At 48.4% G+C, this 18,794-nt stretch overlaps 3 protein-coding genes across 4 annotated transcripts; all 3 read left to right on the top strand.

The window, feature by feature from the left end:
* The first annotated feature begins 1,823 nt into the window (after positions 1 to 1,823).
* FFAR1 (free fatty acid receptor 1) lies at positions 1,824 to 2,764 on the top strand. The gene has a single exon (XM_043996938.1). It carries the CDS (start codon positions 1,865 to 1,867, stop codon positions 2,762 to 2,764), a length of 900 nt encoding a protein of 299 aa, XP_043852873.1. The 5' UTR covers positions 1,824 to 1,864.
* A 14-nt stretch (positions 2,765 to 2,778) lies between these two features.
* Positions 2,779 to 6,255, top strand: FFAR3 (free fatty acid receptor 3). 2 transcript variants are annotated; one of them, XM_043996936.1, is made up of 2 exons: positions 2,779 to 2,983; positions 4,514 to 6,255. In XM_043996936.1, the coding sequence occupies exons 1-2, from the start codon at positions 2,953 to 2,955 to the stop codon at positions 5,494 to 5,496; spliced, it is 1,014 nt and encodes a 337-aa protein (XP_043852871.1). In that variant the 5' UTR covers positions 2,779 to 2,952; the 3' UTR covers positions 5,497 to 6,255. The 2 variants fall into 2 exon arrangements, with proteins under 2 accessions (XP_043852871.1, XP_043852872.1); XM_043996937.1 differs by lacking the exon at positions 2,779 to 2,983 and adding an exon at positions 3,912 to 4,132.
* A 10,359-nt stretch (positions 6,256 to 16,614) lies between these two features.
* Positions 16,615 to 18,454, top strand: FFAR2 (free fatty acid receptor 2). The gene has a single exon (XM_043993881.1). The coding sequence runs from the start codon at positions 16,615 to 16,617 to the stop codon at positions 17,605 to 17,607; it is 993 nt and encodes a 330-aa protein (XP_043849816.1). The 3' UTR covers positions 17,608 to 18,454.
* Positions 18,455 to 18,794: the final 340 nt, after the last annotated feature.

Raw genomic sequence — 18,794 nt, 5'->3', positions numbered from 1 at the left:
GCTATCTCACTTGACCCTCACAATACCTCTGTGAGGTAGGTGCTATTATTATCCCCATTTACAGAAGAGGAAACTGAGGCAAGCAGGGTGAAGTGACTTGTCACACAGTTTGTAAGTGTCTGAGGCCAAATTTGAACTCGGGTCTTCCTGACTCCAGGTTCCTGATGTTCTGTCCACTGGTACAACCTAGTTGTCCTAGGCCAACATGGCCCCTACCTCATAGCTATTGGGAGAAGCAGATGGGAGAAAAAGGGCAGGAGAGAGTATCTTAGTGGTGGGATAAGGCAAACCCTGGGAGAGGGGCACCAGAGAGGAGAGCCTGGGGCTGTTGTCTCTTGGCACAGGGCAAAGGGAGGTTGGAGAAGGTGGGCCAAAATGTTCCTTGGGGAGGAAGTTCATCCCTTCAATTGAGCTGCCCTCAGCATTTTAGGACTTACAGCTCTGGAAGCAACAGCTCCAGAAATATTCTCTATTGAGGGCGAGGGGCAGTGGGGGAGAAGATCAAGGTTTGTCGGGTTGAGCCCTGCCCCAGTGATAGACAGTGACTTCCCCATCTCCTTTCTTTTGGATGGCTTCTGGGGAAGGCCAGGTTTGAAAACAACAGGAAAAAGCTGCATCTTGAAGTCCTCCCCTCTCCGGCATCCCTGTTAGGGATGGACTTGTGGGGTGCAAACAGGGTGTGAGTTAATAGGCTGAAAGGAGGGCCATGTGTGAGAAGAGGAAAGTGATTCCTTGGGGGACCATTAATGGCACCTAGTGTTTCCCCAGCAACCACCCCCATCTCCTGCCCAGCTATTGACACAAAAGCCTGCTTCATGGCTAATTGATTGGGCAGTGTGGCTCTAGACAAGAGCCACTGAGGCATGAAGAGAAGCCAGAATGACTCATGTTGAGGAAGCCTGGGGACTTTGGCAAAGCCAGCCTCTAACCTGGCTCCAGGTGCTCTGCCACCCAGCTCCGACCCTCTCCCAAGGCCTCCCTTCTACCTGAAGAAGAGTTCAACAGCAACCCTTCCAGGTCCTTGGAGTTCCACCAAAGCACTCTGCGGCCCACCTGGATGCCAGGAGCCCGGCCAGAGTCCACTCTCCTGCTAGGATCAAGGCATTGGGCCTTGGGGTTCCAAGCCCTCTCCCGAGGCTGCTCCTCCCCCCCCCCAGCTGAAGGCAGAGATGCCCCATTAGGTGCTCACTCGGGCTGCAAGGTGGCCTCTAGTTTATGGCCTTGGTCACCCCTCCCTCTGCTCTCGCCTCTTGGCTCTCTGCCCAACTTCAGCCCGAGGGCCAGCCCTGCAGTCTCAGAGGCATCCGGCAGCTTCGAGAAGGTGAGTGCCTCTCTTCTGCTCCCCTTCCCCAGTCTCCTCACCCTAGGACTCTCCTGCCCTCTTGCCTCCCTCTTGATGGCCCCTATCTCTTTTATTCCTCAGGACATGCCCAGATGCTATTCTCATCTCCCAGTTTCCCCCTCACTCCAGTTGTTCCTGGTGGTCGCCTCTCCCCGTTCCCCAGGAGTACACACAACCTTATGACTCTGCCTCTTCTCCACTCTCCCCGCTGTCCCCTGGGCAACCCAATCAGCGCCAAGCCCTGCACTTTCAGGGTTCCCTCCTGTCTATTTGGCAGCTGCCCAGAGCCTGCCTGGGGAGGAAGGGGCCTGGCCGGCCATGGGAGCCTTGGCTAGCTCCTCTGGACCATGGCATCCACTGCTTTAGCTGAGATCCTCGAGAAACGGCTGCACTTTGGACCTGTATCACACTGGGAATCCTGTCCTGAACCACGGATTGTTCTCTTCATTTAGAGGCCCAGAGAGCCTGGGAGGTGCCCCAGGTCACCAAGAAGGGGGCCCTGCCCTCCTGCTTCTTGGAAACATGAACATCCCACCCCAGCTCTCCTTTGCCCTCTATGCTGCCGCCTTTATACTGGGCCTTCCCCTCAATGCCATACTCCTCAGGGAGGCCGTGTCCCATGCCCGGCTCCGCCTCACCCCAAGCCTTGTCTACACCCTCCATCTGGCCTGCTCTGACCTCCTGCTGACCACCTCCCTACCTCTAAAGGCAGCTGAGTCCCTGGCGGGCGGAGCCTGGCCTCTCCCAGCCTCCCTCTGCCCAGCCTTTGCCTTGACACATTTTGTCCCGCTGTACGCTGGGGGTTGCTTTCTGGCTGCCCTCAGTGCCGGCCGCTACCTCGGAGCAGCCTTCCCATTGGGGTACCAAGCTGCACGGAGGCCCTGTTATTCCTGGGGTGTGTGTGCAGGGATCTGGGGGCTGGTGCTTTTCCACTTGGGGCTGGTGTTTGGACTTGAAACTCAGGAAGGTCAAGAGGACAATAGCACAAAGTCCCTGGGAATGACCATCCCGATCAACGGCTCCCCCGTCTGTCTGGAAGCCTGGGACCCAGTATGGGCCGCCCCTGCCCGCCTCAGTATCTCCCTTCTACTCTTTTTCCTTCCCTTGGTCGTCACTGCCTTCTGCTACGTGGGCTGCCTGCGGGCCCTGGCCCGCTCGGGCCTGAGCCGCAGTCGGAAGCTCAGAGCCGCCCGAGTGGCTGGAGGGGCACTGTTCACTCTGCTGCTCTGTCTGGGGCCCTACAACGCTTCCCACGTGGCCAGCTTTATGAGACCAGCTGCCACGAGCCCCTGGAGGAAGCTTGGGTTGATCATGGGAGCCTGGAGCACCGTATTCAACCCGCTGGTGTCGGGGTACTTGGGGAACAGGGCTGGCCAGAGGCATGGTACCATAGGGACTCAAGGTGGGACCACCCAGAAATAGCGGACTCTGGGCAGAAGGGGTGTGGGGCTGGAGGGTCCTGGGCATCTCCTCAAGGCAAGAGGGGGCTCCCAGGCCCTGAAGCAGCGGGCCAGAGGGGACCACAGCTCAGCCGCAGCAGGACTCACCTGCTGGCCCTTCTGTATCTGCTCTGCCGGGGACTGAGCTTCCTTTTGAATCATGAAGAGGTCATGGAGGAGGCGGAGCCTGGCATGGAGAGAGGTAACTTCCCCCTCATGACCCCACAGTCCTTCCTCATCAACCTCAGACACGCACAGAAATCCTTTGTGGGAGCAGGGGTGCGAAAAGGGGGCAAGGAGGAGGTGCCGCCTCAGAGCCAGAACAGGGGCCACCGAGGGGGCAAATGGGCATCCACTCTGACATTCCCAACGCATCATTGGCCAGCCTTCAAAGCTGGGTGGGGGCTCCCTACCTTAGCAGGCCCCTACTCTAAACTACTCTAGGCTAGCATGTTTTTTCCTCCTTTTGTTGAACCTAAGTGTGCCTCTTTGCATCCCCCACCCCACGATCCTAGAGCCAAGGGGAAGCAAGTATCAACCCTCTCACATGACTGCCCCTCAAACACCTCGAGATAGCCCCTGCCCTCAGGAAAGACTTGGGAATGTGACCTCAGGGCATGCGTTGGAAAGTGGGAGAGGATGAGTGTCCCTGGAGAAAGCCTTCCTGGAGAGAGGAGAAAGGAGGAAGAAATACGTGGGCAGGGTGTCCTCCTCCCATGTGGCCACCAGAGGGTAGAAATAAAGTCGGCAGAGCAAGATGCCTTGACTACGACCAGGGAGAAAAGGTCTAAGACTAAGTGAAATGGTCTTGGAGAGGGCAGCTAGGTGGCACAGTGTATAAAGCACCGGCCCTGGATTCAGGAGTACCTGAGTTCAAATCCGGCCTCAGACACTTGACACTTAGTAGCTGTGTGACCCTGGCCAAGTCACTTAACCCCCATTGCCTAAAAAAAAAAAAAGATGAGAAATGGTCTTGGAGATCAGTGGCCCCTGAGCATGATGGGATAAGTCTGAAGTTTTCTGCCCTTTTCAAGAATCAGGGAGGAGTATCTGTGACCTAAGCCCCTGGAAATCGTCCCCTGGGGGAGACAGTCCAGGGGGCCATGGACAAGCCTTTCCACCCTTCTCAGGAGGGTTTGTACTTGAGCTATGAAATTTGACTGCCTGTTTGCATATTTCCATCTCTTGGTTTAAGAGATGAAAGTACCTCTTGTGTTGCCACTGAACAGTGACCTCACTGCTCAATGTTTATGGTGCCCAAGAGATAAGAAGCCAAGTGCCCTGCCCCTCTGACAGTCCTAGCGAAGAGAGAGGACACTCGGATACTGGGAAGGAGCAGGCTGGGACCGAGGTGAGTAGGGGAGTGCTTGGGGAACCCCTGGAGAAGGGAGAGGCCTGGGCAGTTGTGAGGACTAGGGATCGGGGGAAGGAGAGAAGGGGCAAGAGAAAGGAAGCACGTTCTGATGTCTTGGAGGAGGAGAGAAAAGCAAGTTTCCACAGAGACAGTGAAGGGAGCATGAGGGTAAGGAGGGGAATGAGGGACCAGGAAGCTGCAGAAGATTGTGGCACTGTAGGCTCATGGGTTTAAAGGGAGTCCTTTCCCTTCCTTTTACATGTAAGGAAACTGAGGCCCAGAGAGGTCAGGTGACTGGCCAGTAAGTGGTCTTCCTGATTCCATCCACCAGCCAGAAGGCTTTCCCACTCTGAATCCTTTTCTTTCCCTCCCTCCCAGAAACCACCATGGACAAGAGCGTAGTTGAGGGCTACTTCCCTGGCAGCCACTGGCTCTACTTCTGGGTCTACCTCTTCATCTTCCTCACCGGCCTTCCCCTCAATGTGGTGGCCCTGATTGTCTTTGTGGGTAAACTGAGGCGTCGCCCTGTGGCCGTAGATGTTCTTCTGCTCAACCTGACCGTCTCTGACCTGCTGCTGCTAGTCTTCCTGCCCTTTCGGATGGTGGAGGCAGCGAATGGCATGTACTGGACTCTGCCCTTCCTCTTATGCCCCCTCTCAGGCTTCCTCTTCTTCACCACCATCTACCTCACTTCCCTCACCCTCACCGCCGTGAGTGTGGAAAGATTCCTGGGGGTGGCCTACCCTCTGTGGTACAAGACCCGGTCGAGAACCGGCCAGGCAGGCTTGGTCAGTGTTGGCTGCTGGCTGCTGTCAGGGGCCCACTGCAGCGTGGTCTATATTGTTGAATATTTGGGGGATTCCTTCTCAATGCAACAAACCAATAAGACCTGCTACCTGAATTTTAGGAAAGAGCAGCTGACTATTGTGCTGCCCGTCAGACTTGAAATGGCTGTGGTCCTCTTTGGACTTCCACTCGTTCTTGCCTGCTACTGCTATGGTCAAATGATGTGGATCCTGAGCAAGGGGAGCAGCTGGAAGAGGAGGAAAAGGGTGGCAGGGCTGATAGGGGCCACGATGCTCAACTTCCTACTCTGCTTTGGCCCATACAATGCCTCCCATATTGTTGGCTATATCCAGGGCAAAAGTCCGGGGTGGCGTGGGTATGTGTTGCTGCTCAGCACCCTCAACTCCTGCGTGGATCCCCTTGTCTTTTACTTCTCATCATCTGGCTTCCAGAGGGACTTCCACAGGCTGTTCAGGAGTCTGTTGGAGGCTTCAGGTCTTTGCCGGGGAAATGTCAGAAGTGGGTCAGGAATACAAGAGAGAAATAGACAGGAGAAGGAAATGTCTAATAGTTAAAAGAGGGAACATGGAGTGAAGGCCATGGAGAGCGAGTGAAAGATGGGAGTTGGAGGGCAAGCTGAGCTCCCTGGGGAAGGAAGGCATTGCTGACTGACAAAGGCTCTGGGGCTAGAGGGGCAGGGATGAGATCAATTGGGTGGGACATGGGAAATTTGCAGGGAGGAGCCCACTTGGGAATACAATTTCCCTAGAAATTCAGGACTAACTTGGCACAGAGCAGCCGGATTTCAAAGGAATGTTTTCTCAGTTCCCATTTGTGGCAGACACCCATTATTTCCTAGGTCCATCCCTGGGAGGGAGGGGGCAAGGTGGAATGATTAATCAGGTGCTTTTGTGCCTTTTGGGGGGTAAAAAGACAAGAACAATAATTTGAGCTATTGGAAAAGCATCCAATGTCTGAATATTTGGTAAAAAGGTATTTTTGGAGTTTGCTACTGACTTGGGTGGAGGGTGGAGGCTGTGGCCCATTCCCCCTGGTACCCCTGTAGGCCTCCAGGGATACGAGAGAGCCTGGTTCCCCAGAACATTTTTTTCACTGAGTTTCTGCTTTTCCAATGAAATCATGATGATGCTCATTAACATTTATGTAAAATCACAAAAGCTAAATTAAACAAATAAATTTGGTGGAGAGTAACCAAGAAGGACGCCATTCTTTCTTACTTGCCTTTTCAGTTTATGTGGGAGGTTTGGATTTAGGGGTGGTGGTGGGAGTAAGGGAATAGAAGGTAAAACAACTGGGTTCTGAGAGAAGAGAGAATGAAGGGCTGGACCTCAGAAACCACTTCACTTACAGATGAGAAAATGGAGGCCCAAGGAGGCTTTGGTCCAAGGATGAAGAAATGGTAAACACTGAAGGTGGGATTTGAACCCGAGTCCTTTAATTCTAAGCCAGGACATTCTTGGTTGTACCACACACATGGCCTCCCCTTCCTGGGACCCCCCAATCTCTTTATTTTTGTTTTTAAATTTTTTTTCCCTGAATCTCTTTATTTGTTTTGTTTTGTTTTGTTTTGTTTTGGCGGGACAATGGGGGTTAAGTGACTTGCCCAGGGTCACACGGCTAGTAAGTGTCAAGTGTCTGAGGCTGGATTTGAACTCAGGTACTCCTGAATCCAGGGCCAGTGCTTTATCCACTGCGCCACCTAGCTACCCCCCTGAATCTCTTTAAAGCACACCTCCTGCCAGGTCCTCTATGAGATTCTCCCTGACCCCTCTAGCCAGGGGGGGGGGCCTCCCCTCATGACATGTATTTTGTACTTACTGCTCCTAGAAGGCAGAGAATGCTTTGTTTTGGGCTTTGTAACCCCAGCCCAGCAGCTAGGTGGCACCATAGTGCATAGAGTTCCCGGCTTGGAGTCAGGAAGGCTCTTGTCTCTGAGTTCAAAAATGGTCTCGGACACTTCCTAGCTGTGGGACCCTGGGCAAGTCACTTCACCCTGTTTGCCTCAGTTTCCTTATCTGTAAAATGAGCTGGAGAAGGAAATGGTAAACTACGCCAGTATTTCTGCTGAGAAAACCCCAAATGGGGTCACAAAGAGGAGGACTGATGTAAAAACAATTAAAAAGTTTCCAGCACCTGTAAGAAATGATGAGCAGGAGGAGTTCAGAGAAACCTGGAGGGTCTTGCGTGAGCTGATGATGAGTGAGATGAGCAGAACCAGAAGAACATTGTACACAGTATCATCAACATTGAGTGTTGACCTACTGTGATGGACTATATTCTTCTCACCAATGCAATGGTACAGAAGAGTTCCAGGGAACTCATGATAGAAGAGGATCTCCAAATCCAAGAAAAAAAAAAAAAGAACTGCGGAGTATAGATGCTGATTGAACCATACTATTTCTTTTGTTTTGGGTGCTGTTGTTTTTTTCTATTTTGAGGTTTTTCATCAGTGCTCTGATTTTTTTCTCTTATAACATGACTAATGCAGAAATAGGATTGATGTTATTATGTGTATATATGTGTATATATATGTATATATGTATATATATGTATATATATGTGTATATATATATATAAAACCTATATCAGATTACCTGCTGTCTAGGGGAGGGGGAAGGGAGGGGAGGGAGGGAGAAAAATCTGAAATTGTAAAGCTTGTATAAACAAAAGATGATAACTACATGTAACAGAAAAAAAATAAAATACTTTATTAATTAAAAAAAAGTCTCCAGCAACCTAGTCCAGCGTCTGATACATAGTTGCTGCTATCGTCCTTCATTCTGGAAGAGGACCAAAATGACATCACTATGTTGGAGTCAAGTCACAGTGTGTCTGACTGTGGCTGATCAGGCCAATATAAGCTTGGAAAGCTGGGTGCAAACAGTCCACATGAACATTTGGAGGGGAGATGGCTCTAAATGTCTGCATCTCACATTTCTTTTGAGCTAGTGCAAATCTGCTTTACTCAGAGAACACAACGCCCTTTGATATGGGCACGCCATGCTGGGTGATCCTGTGCCAGTATCTCTCATGTCTCACAATCGATTCCGAAGCTCTTCAGAGAGACCTTGAGAGTGTCCTTGTATCATTTCTTTTCTTTCCATTTTTTCCTCTACTTCTCTAACTTTATCTTCAAAGTCCTTTTTGAGCACCTCTATGGCCTGAGACCAATTCATATTTTTCTTGTTGACATCTTCCTCTGAGGGTGCACCTCGGTCTTCTTTGTTACTGAAGAAACTTTCTATGGTCCTCACCTTTCTCTGTCTGCTCATCTTGCCTTTCTTTGACTTGACTTTTAGTTCCTTAAAGTGGGGCACTGTTTATATCACTTCTTTTGACCTCCATGTGAACGCATGCCTTGTGTGAGTTCTACATAAAATAGTCCTTTAGGCAAACATATGTTTGGGATTTGAACAATGTGGCCTGGCTATTGGAGCTGCGCTCTCTGCTCTTGGCATTTCAGCTTGAAAAAGGACCTCCGTGTTTAGTACCTTATCTTGCCAGGTGATTGTCAGAATCTTCCTAAGACCATCCAAATGGAAGCCATTCAATTTCCTGTCATGGTGCTGGTAGACTGACTGGATTTCACAGGAGTACAATAATGAGGTCAGCACAATGGCTCTGTAGACTTCCAGTTTGGTAGTCAGCCTAATACCTCTCCTCTCCTACACTTTCCTTCAGAGCCTCCCAAACACTGAGCTCAATGTGTATGTCAACCTCATCATCTATGTGGACATCCCTGGGAAGTATACTGCCAAGCGAAGTGGACTTACCCACAGCATTCAAAATCTCTCCTTTCATGTATGGATGGGGCAGTGCTGGCCAGTGGAGAACCGCTGTTTTCTTGGTGTTGTTAGGCCAAGATTAGCACAAGTAGCAGAGAACTGATGCACATTTGTTGCAGCTCAGCTTCAGAGGCTGCACTGAGTGCACAGTCATTGGCAAACAAAAAACGATGCACCAACTTTCCCTCCACTTTAGTCTTGGCTTGTACCCTTTCAAGTTAAATAATTTACCATCAGTGCAGTAGCTGACCTTGGTGCTGTTTTCATCCTTGTTGAAGGGGTCTGACAACATTGTTGAAAACATCAAGCTAAAAAGCATGGGAGGGGGCCGCTAGGTGCCACAGTGGATAAAGCACCGGCCCTGGATTCAGGAGGACCTGAGTTCAAATGTGGCCTCAGACACTTGATACTTGCTAGCTGTGTGACCCTGGGCACTTAACCCTCATTACCCCACAAAAATAAACAAACAAATAATAAAAAGCATGGGAGCAAGCACACGTCCTTGCTTTACTCATTTGGTATTTGGGAAAGCTTGAGAGCATCATCAATTATCCAGAATTGTGCAAGCATACCATAATGAAACTAATACATAATTGATACATAGTAAGTAGGTGCTGAATAAATGTTTAATTGATTGATTGATGTGGAATCCCTACCAGTGGAGAGCAAGTTAGGGAGGAAATGGTATGGAAGGGAAACAACTATTGAAAGGGGATGTGGGTCTGAACTGTAAGGCTCAGGGAGAGGGGCAAGTTTAGGGGGAAATTAGGGGAGTATCAGTGCATCTTGATTCAGTTTAGCAAGGATTTATCAAATACCTACAGGGTGCTAGGCATAAGGAAGAGAAGGAAGTCTTGGGAACCTGTAACAATATCTCTGTAGAATAATGGGGGAAGAAGTCAGATTGAGATGTGGAAGAGCTCAAGGGAAGGGAAGGTGATCCATGTAAATGGCTTCTTCTAGGGCTTTGGCTGTCAAAGGGAGAGAGATGGGGATGTTATAGTCAAATGAAGGTTATTTTTGTTTGTTTGTTTGTTTGGTTTTGTTTCTGGTGAGGCAATTGGGCTTAAGTGACTTGCCCAGGGTCACACAGCTAGCAAGTGTCAAGTGTCTGAAGCTGGATTTGAACTCAGGTCCTCCTGAATCCAGGGCCGGTGCTCTATCCAATGCATCACCTAGTTGCCCCAAGGTGAAGGTAATTTTTAAGGATGGAGGACATCTGGGCATGCTTGCAAGGCATCAGAGGAGGAGGTGGCTGATAAGAGAAAGGGGATAATCTAAGGCACTAGCTCCCAGAGGAGACTGAATGAGATGACATCCAGAGAGCAAGTAGAGGGACTGGCCTTGGCCTTGGCAGGAACCACCTCTTCATTGGTGACTGGAGGGAAGAAGGTGGTTGGGGCTGGAGCACCAAATAGATGAGATAATTTAATACCAAGAAGAGAAATGTCATTGGTACCAGCAGTCCTGTCCCCTAACTAATGGATGCTGAAACGAGTTGGCATCTATGTGGAGAAAGAGAAGTGAGGAGGCTTAAGAGAGATGACATAGGACTTTGCTGGCTCTTTCTTCCTTCCCTCAAGCATAAGCAGGTTCTCATTTTCACAGTCTGTGTTAGAGTCAGGAGGGGGAAATGCTAGGGTCTTGCAAATGAAGCAAGATTTAAAGAGTTTGGGAGTGAACAAATAGATTCCAGCTCATGCAAGTCATTGCTCTCTTTCTTCCCCTCCAGAGTTCTTGGAGGGAAATTTCTGAAGTTAAGAATTGCTAAAATAGCAACTTGTGTAGGAGGTAGCACAGTGGAGAATGGAAAAAATGATGGAACTGGGCTTGGTTTGGAGGTTTCTCAATCCTGGCCTCAACCCTTCCTTTGACATTTTATATGATCTCAGCTCATTTTGAACCTTGAGGGATGGACTGAAGACCTACAGAAGCTAAATGACATCCCCCAGATGACAGAGACAGTGAACAGCAGAATGGGGAGGCAAACCCAAGTCATCTGACTCCAGAGCTTTCTCCTCAGGCTGCCTCTCAAAGCAAAGGAGCTAAAGAGAATGAAAAACTGGAAAATAAGATGCCTCCATCTCAAAAAGACCTACAGAACTGGGCTGGGTAGCATGGACAGAGTGCTGGGTTTAGAACTCCAATCCTGCCTTTGCTCCTTCCTAACCTTTCTTAACTGGCTGGACAGTTTTGGGGGAGGACATGGACTAACAGTGGCACAAGGTGGACAGGCATGGATGGGCTACAATCTACATCATGAATGGAATGACAAAGGGCTCTGTGCCAATGATTGCCGCCATCACTAATCTACTGCTGGTAGAGTTGTGAACTGATCCAAGCATTCTGGAGAGCGATTTGGAGCTATGCCTAAAGGGCTATCAAACTGTGTATACCCATTGATCCAGCAATACTGCTGTTAGGTTTATATCTCAAAGACATCCCCCAAAAGAGAAAAAGACCTAGTTGTACAAAAATATTTATAGCAGTTCTTTCTGTGGTGGCTAAGAATTGGAAATTAAAGGAATGCCCATCAATCGGGGAATGGCTAAACAAGCTGTGGTATATAATGGTGATGGAATATTATTGTGCTATAAGAAATGACAAGCAGGATGATTTCAGAAAGGTCTGGAAAGACTTGTATGAACTGATGTATAGAGAAGAGCTGCAACCAAGAGAAGGCTGTACACAGTGACAGCAATATTGTGATGAAGAATTGTGAATGATTTAACTATTCTCAGCAATACAATGATCCAAGACGATCCCAAAGGATGAATGATGAAGCATACTCTCCACCTTCAAAGAAAGAACTGATATTGATTGAACACATACTGAAGCATGCTATTTTTTTGCTTTCTTTCATTTTTTCTTTTATTCTAGTTTTCTTGTACAAAATGACTAATATGTTAATATTTCATATAATTGCACATGTATATCCCATATCTGCTAACTGCCCCAGGGAGGGGGGAGGGGAGAGAGGGAAGGAGGGATTTCAAAACTTTAAATAAAAATTTTTATTTTTAAAAAATGATTGTCACCTTTTCTCATGATTACGATGGGGTCAGGGGACATTCCCTGATCAGTCTGATGAGCCTGTTGGACAGTGCATTTGCCTAGACTCTTTGATGGCTATGCTTCTCCCTAGAGGGTGACACTGGCACTTTGTTGAGGGCAAAAGACAGCACCTGAACGAATCACAGTAACTGTGGCTGCTCCAAGAGGAATTGGTGATTTTTGTTATTTTGGAGTGATCCTTCAGCACATTCTGGAGGATGGGTTTTGGTGACCATGTCTGCCCCCAAAATGAATGGGTTGGCCAAGACTCTTGTGGAAGGAATCACCCCTTCATGTTGTCCCATAAGCTACCAAATGAGTATTCCTATAGCACTGATCTGATCCTGTCACTCCTCTACTCAATAAACTTCAGTGACTCCCCATTACCTCTAGGGTCAAAGACAAACACTTCTGTTTGACACAGTCTTGCCTTGAACCTACTTTTAGAATCTCATTCTACATAATCTGTCCATTCTATGGTGCAGCTAAACTGACCTTCTTGATGTTCCTTATATACAGGGGTAAGCCAGAGTCAGCTCGTATCAGCTCAGAAAAGTAGACTTAAATGTACAGTGTACACATTCACACCTCAGAAATCAGCAAATGTCACAAATTTCAGCTTGATTGATTGCTTTGATGGACTGTCTAGACTTGAGGACATGATGGATATGATGTTTGTTTTGTTTTTTTTTATAATTTTTTTTTTAAGGCAGGCAATTGGGGTTAAGTGACTTGCCCAAGGTCACACAGCTGGTAAGTGTCAAGTGTCCGAGGCCAGATTTGAACTCAGGTACTCCTGACTCCAGGGCCGGTGCTTATCCACTGCGCCACCTAGCTGCCCCGATGTTTGTTTTTAAAAAAATTTTTTGCAGGGCAGTGAGAGTTAAGTGACTTGCCCAGGGTCACACAGCTAGTCAAGTGTCTGGGATATAATGATAATAATGAAGACTAAACTTTTTTTTTTTTTAAGTTCCATAAATTTGTGGAGATCTAATTGTTAAAACATTTGCCAGCACACCACCTACCTACCTCATGCACATGTCACTTCAAGTCTTTGGACTTGCTGCTTCCCAACTTGCCATGCTCTCCCTCCCAACTTCCACCTTTTAGAATTCCTCCTTTCTTTCCAAGGTCAGTTCAAGGCCTTTTCCTGCTTTCCCCACCCCGTCCAGCTGCTAATGTCCTCCCCACCCAAATAAATCACCCAGGCTGTATTTTATGTATTTTACTTGTATGCTGTTCCCTTAATAAAATGTAAACTTCTTGAGGGCAGGGGCCTTTTTTCCTTTGTCTCCCCACTGCCTATCACATAGTTGGTATTTAATTAATTCAATAAGCCTTGACTAAGTATTTAAGACATACTAGACACTGTGCTAAGTATTTAATAAACGCTTGATGATTGGCTAATATAGCAGTGAGTCAGCAGAACTCATAAGCCCTGTGAGGCTCCTTCCTTTTCTCCAGGTCTTCAGGATGATCTTGAGATGGTGGCAGTCAAAAGCGGACCTATATGTGGGGAAAGGGGAACAGTGTCCCTTACCCTCACCCTAGCACCCATAAGTGGCTGCCCTGAGGCAGGAACATTTGATTATCACGTGGCCTTGAGGGTGTTCATGGACACCCATCTCTTCTGCAAAGGAGATGGGATTTTGATTTCTTAGTCATGGTGGTCTTGTCATCTGGGCTTTTAGTCATAAAAGGAAGATTTCTTAGAAGAGTATGGGGATCTGGTCTTTTAGAGAAAGGATGTTCCTAAGCCAAATGCCTCTTAGAACAAGAAGACTGCCCACTGGCCCCATACCTGGGGGGATCAATAAGCAGCTAAATCAACAGAATGGTGGAGCAGAAGACCTATACATTACTTCACACAATTAGCATTAGTTATTTAGATAGTACAGGCTTGCCTGTCCAGCAGTCCCCAAATATATTTGCCTTCTGGGGAAGTTCAAACCACAGGGTGGCACTACAAGTCTGGGAGAAACTTTAAGTTTGTAGGACCCTGCAGCTGATGTCCCCACCAGTAACCTCAAGTTTGATTCCATTTTTGGTGTCAACACCCCTGAAGGTTACTAGGGCCCTCGTGGGAAAGTCAAGACCTAACCAGAAAGGGAAGATAATTGTGTTTATTGCTTATGAACTACTCTAAATGTTTCATGTTGTTGGTTGTCCTTTGTTCTCTCTCTCTCTCTCTCTCTCTCTCTCTCTCTCTCTCTCTCTCTGGGACAACGAGGGTTAAGCAACTTGCTCAGGGTCACACAGCTAGTAAGTGTCAAGTGTCTGAGGCCAGATTTGAACTCAGGTCCTCCTGAATCCAGGGCCAGTGCTTTATCCACTGCATCATCTAGCAGCCCCCTTTGTTCTCAAAGAGGACTATGACATCAGGGTGATTTCATGAAATGCTTCATATAGTTTTTGTATCTGTTTTTTTGTGGAGTTTTTTGGTGGAATGAAATAAAGGTTGTCCTCTACCTGCTATGCATTCATTACCAAGAGTGCTTATACAGAAGCTGGGAATCCTGTTATCTACATTTAGAAAACTAAAGACATGAGCTACAGTCAGAGATTTCTGAGTGAACGCAATGTGGAGGGCATAATGAATAAAGAAAGAATAGGGGCAGCTAGGTGGCGCAGTGGATAGAGCACCGGCCCTGGATTCAGGAGGACCTGAGTTCAAATCCGGCCTCAGACACTTAACACTTACTAGCTGTGTGACCCTGGGCAAGTCACTTAACCCCAATTGCCTCACTAAAAAAAAAAAAAAGAAAGAAAGAAAGAATAAAGTTTTGGGTCAGCACCTGAGACCAAGGTCAAAGGCTGAGAGTCCCTGGGCCATGGATTAGGTTATCTGTTCCATGGGTTAGATGACTTCCAAGGTCCAGTGCTAAAAAGCTATGATTCCATAATTTTCAAGAACTTTTTAACGTGGTTAGGAATAAGCTGCTTCTATAAATCTTGGAAAGAAAGTCACAATGAAAAGGTATCATGGATACACAGAAGTAGACTGTAACCCCATGTAAGAGGAAAATAAAGACTGAAGGCAGAGGGGGTCAGGAAGGAATAGGAAGAGAACTGCATTTCTAAGAGGATCATAAAACATACATGTAGGACAACTTCAGACAATGTTCCAAGAGAGAAGAGGAGCATTTGTTTCCAGAGCACTTTTACTAATGGCAAACACTCGAAGGATCTGTAATTCCATCAGCATCTTCTTTGGACACTTATTAGCTGTGTGACCCTGTACAAATCACTTTAGCTTTGCTCACGTCAGTTTTATCATTTGTAAAATGAGGATAATAACTTCTACCTCACAGGGTTGTTGCAAGAATTGAGGCGAGAAGTATGAGAACTTGGTTTGGGGTGCTTAGAGGAGATAGTTCAACTACTGACCTTCCTCTCTCTGACCATGTGACTTATCTTGGTATAAAAGCCCTTAGCCAGCTAGGTTCCTTGCTTTTGCCTCCTACATGAAATTGATGGTAGCAGCACCTAAATTCTGTGCCTTTACCCAGAAGACTGAAGACTTCTACTTGAGGCTGATTCCAGAAGCCATCTCCCTAACAGGCAAGGCAATCAGCTTCCTATTGCTTGTGCTCTTGGAAATGGGATGCTGGCACTAGAGCTGAGGGTGTGGTCATGTAAGGGGATACTGCTGAAGATGGATATGGGGATGAGGCTTGGAGGCAGGGGATAATGTAGGGGGGAAACCCATGGAAGTGCGGACCAGGACTACAGAAGTAATTGGGAGAGAGTCATAAGAGGGGACAGATTAAAAGAGATGTTGGGCACCAGAAAGCCTAAGTGGTTCCTAATTAGAAGTAGAGAGGTTTGAGGGCAGTAAAAAAAATGCCCTGTCTCAGTTACAGTGAGGGCACACTAGTTTGATGAAATGTCCCAGGGCAAACCCAAGAGTAAGAACGTTTAGACTAGGGCCACCTCACCTCTTCCTGCCTCATTTACTCCTTCCCACTCACAAACCTATCCAGCTTGTGACCAGCTTCCCTTACACATAGTTTAAACACAAAGATAAGGTAAAATAGGAATGGGATCTGAGAAAGAAAATCTGCTTTTTGTGAAGGGGGCCGAGGTGGGCTGGGGAGGACTGGATACTCGGGCCAGAACCAAACCTAGGAATTTGGAGAGTTGGAGCAAAGGCCACAAACCATACCCAGGGGAAGGGTGGGTGATGAAATAGGCCCACCTAAGGAAGGGGTAATTAGGAACAGATTAGGAGAGGAGTAGGAGAGCAGGAGGAGCTCAGCCCAGCCCAGCTAGCCAATTCTTCTTCTTCACCAGGATCTAAATCCTCTTGTTTCTAGAATAGCGAAGCCTACAAGTACTGTCAGTGCCCTCTAGATTGGATATTTTGGGGCAAAGCCCAGGTCTCCCTGCTGTAGTTATAGCTCCACCTGAGGTTTAGGAACAAAGCAGGGTCTTCAGGGGAAACCCAGAGACTGCTGGAAAGACCAAGAAAGTGACCCACTCTCCATAATGGGCCAGGCTCTCCACTCTTCATTTCTCTAAGCGGAACGTGACCAGAGCCTCTTCCTACACTGTCAGATGGCACTGGGAAGGCTATGGGAGACAAAGAAAGAACACCCTCTAGAAGGTAGAGGCTGGTCCCCCACCCCCAGAGGTACATGATGGCAAATGTAATAACTGGGACTTAATATCCCGCCCAAGGCAAAGTCAATAATTACTCTGTGGGGCACTGACAGGTGGTGTGAGCAGGCAGCGCTGACAGCAAGGTTCCTGGGAGGAGAGAGTCGATGGGAGACCGGGTGACCCAGGCTTAAGGGGCTTCCTCCTAATTTTGTTCCTTTCTACCCCAGCTGAATGGAGGATTACAAGTCAGAAAAGTATTTGTTCCTTTCCCTCTACATCCTGACCTTTCTCATCGGCCTCCCGGCCAACCTTGTGGCCCTGCGTGCCTTCATCCGAAGAGTCCGGCAGCCCCACCCTGCCCCGATCCACATCCTGCTGCTCAGCCTCACTCTGGCAGATCTGCTCCTCCTCTTGTTGCTGCCTTTCAAGATCCTTGAGGCCGCCCAAGACTTCCATTGGTTTCTGGGCAAGGTGGTGTGTGCTCTCAGCACCTTCGGCTTCTATAGTAGCATCTACACCAGCACGTGGCTGCTGGCCGCCATCAGCATCGAGCGGTACCTGGGGGTGGCCTTCCCGGTCCAGTACAAGCTCTCCCGGCGGCCCATATATGGACTGGCCGCTGCTGTGGTGGCCTGGATCCTGTCCTTTGGACACTGCACTGTGGTCATCGTGGTGGAGTTTCAGGAGTCAAACAATACAACGATCAACCAGAGGGACGTGTGCTATGACAATTTTACTTCCTACCAGAAGGATACGGTTCTCTCCTTCCGGCTGGAGCTCTTTCTGGTCCTCTTCTGCCTGCCCATGGTGGTGACCATCTTCTGTTACTGGCGCTTTGTGTGCCTCATGCTTGGCCAACCACAGGTGGGGGTACAGCGACAGCGGAGAGCTGTGGGGCTGGCACTGGTGACTCTCCTCAATTTCCTGCTCTGCTTCGCACCTTACAATATCTCCCATGTGGTTGGGTATTTTGAAGGCAACACCCCAAGCTGGCGAAAGTATGCTGTGATGTTCAGCGCCTTCAACGCTGGCCTGGATCCCCTCCTTTTCTACTTCTCTTCCTCTGCTGTTCGCCGGAGCGTTGGACATGGACTGAAGGCAATTCGGAACCAAGGGGCCTATCTTCTGGGCCGCTGCGGTAGAGGAACTGCTGAGGTAGACGCAGGGGACATGGGTTTGAGCCATGGGGACGGTGTGGCAAGTTCGGACTTTACCACAGACTAGGTCTCCCAGGCGTTACCTGTACCTGGTGTTTGTATGAGCTAGGGTTGGATTGCTATGGAGAGGTGAGGCACCAAGAATTCAATCCTGTCACAGTCTCAGGAATCCTTCCTTTGTGATCCAACCATGGACTCAAAAGTGTGTGTGGGGGGCAGGGACATGAAGGAGTATTGCTTTTTGAAGAAATCTCTCGGCAGCTCTCTTGAACTTCTTGACTGAATTTCCTTTTGAAGAGAAACATAAACATGGCTCTAAGAACACAAAAAAAAAATGGAAAGGAGTTTAAATCAAGAAAGGGCCCCCTTCCCATCCCACCCTCTGCCTTTCTCCCCCTTCCCACAAGTATGAATATACAAGAAAGTTTTGAGATTTGGATCAGGTACTTCCTCCTGATGTGGATGAGGCTCATCTCTGGCTTCCAACAGTTTTAGGGAGGTGCCTAAGGCACAATGAATCCCCTAGGGTTACACAGCTTTAGGCTGGATTTTAACTCAGGCCTTTGTGACTCCGAATCCAGTGCTTTCCCCACAAGGTTAGACTGCTGTAAGGTGTTAAAGGGACCCAAATTAGTACATGACTTGGGGCCTGGAGCTGAGCAAGTTTTAGGCACTGGACTCTGAAGAGTGGCAATGCTGCCACAGGTTTGGGAGTAGGCAGGTATAGGCAGGGCTATGAAAGAGCCAAAAGGAAGGAGTTGAAGGACAAATGCAAGATGGACCACAGGAAAAGACAGGGGAGAAAGACTCCCTAAAGGAGAAAGAACCACACCATTACAAACTGATGTTGCTCTGTTTTCATATTGTATATTATTTAGCCACTCCATAGTATGTACCTTGTCTTTCCTATTAAACTGGGGACTTCCTAACAGTGAGAACCGTGTCTTCTTCCTCTACAGCTCCCACAGTGCCCAGACCACAGCTTGGCACACAGGGAATACTCCATCCATGCTAGGCACTTACTGCCTGACCATGGGAATAGGTGAAGAGAGGTTGGGGGGACGGTAGATCTGAAATAACTCACAAGAGCCAGTTCTAGAGTACTCCCCTCACAACTCCCGGTGAGGTAGGAGCACGGGGATTATGAGCTCCATTGTGCAGAGGCTACTCTGTGGCTCGAAAGTATGGAGCCAAGACTGGAATCTAGGTTCCTTTTGACCTCGAGTCCAGTGTTCTTTCTACCATACACCACAC

This window comes from Dromiciops gliroides, chromosome 3, assembly GCF_019393635.1.
Source record: "Dromiciops gliroides isolate mDroGli1 chromosome 3, mDroGli1.pri, whole genome shotgun sequence".
Classification (NCBI taxonomy): Eukaryota; Metazoa; Chordata; class Mammalia; order Microbiotheria; family Microbiotheriidae; genus Dromiciops; species Dromiciops gliroides.
The sequence above is the reverse complement of the archived record's forward strand: the minus strand, read 5'-3'. Positions and strand labels throughout refer to the sequence as shown.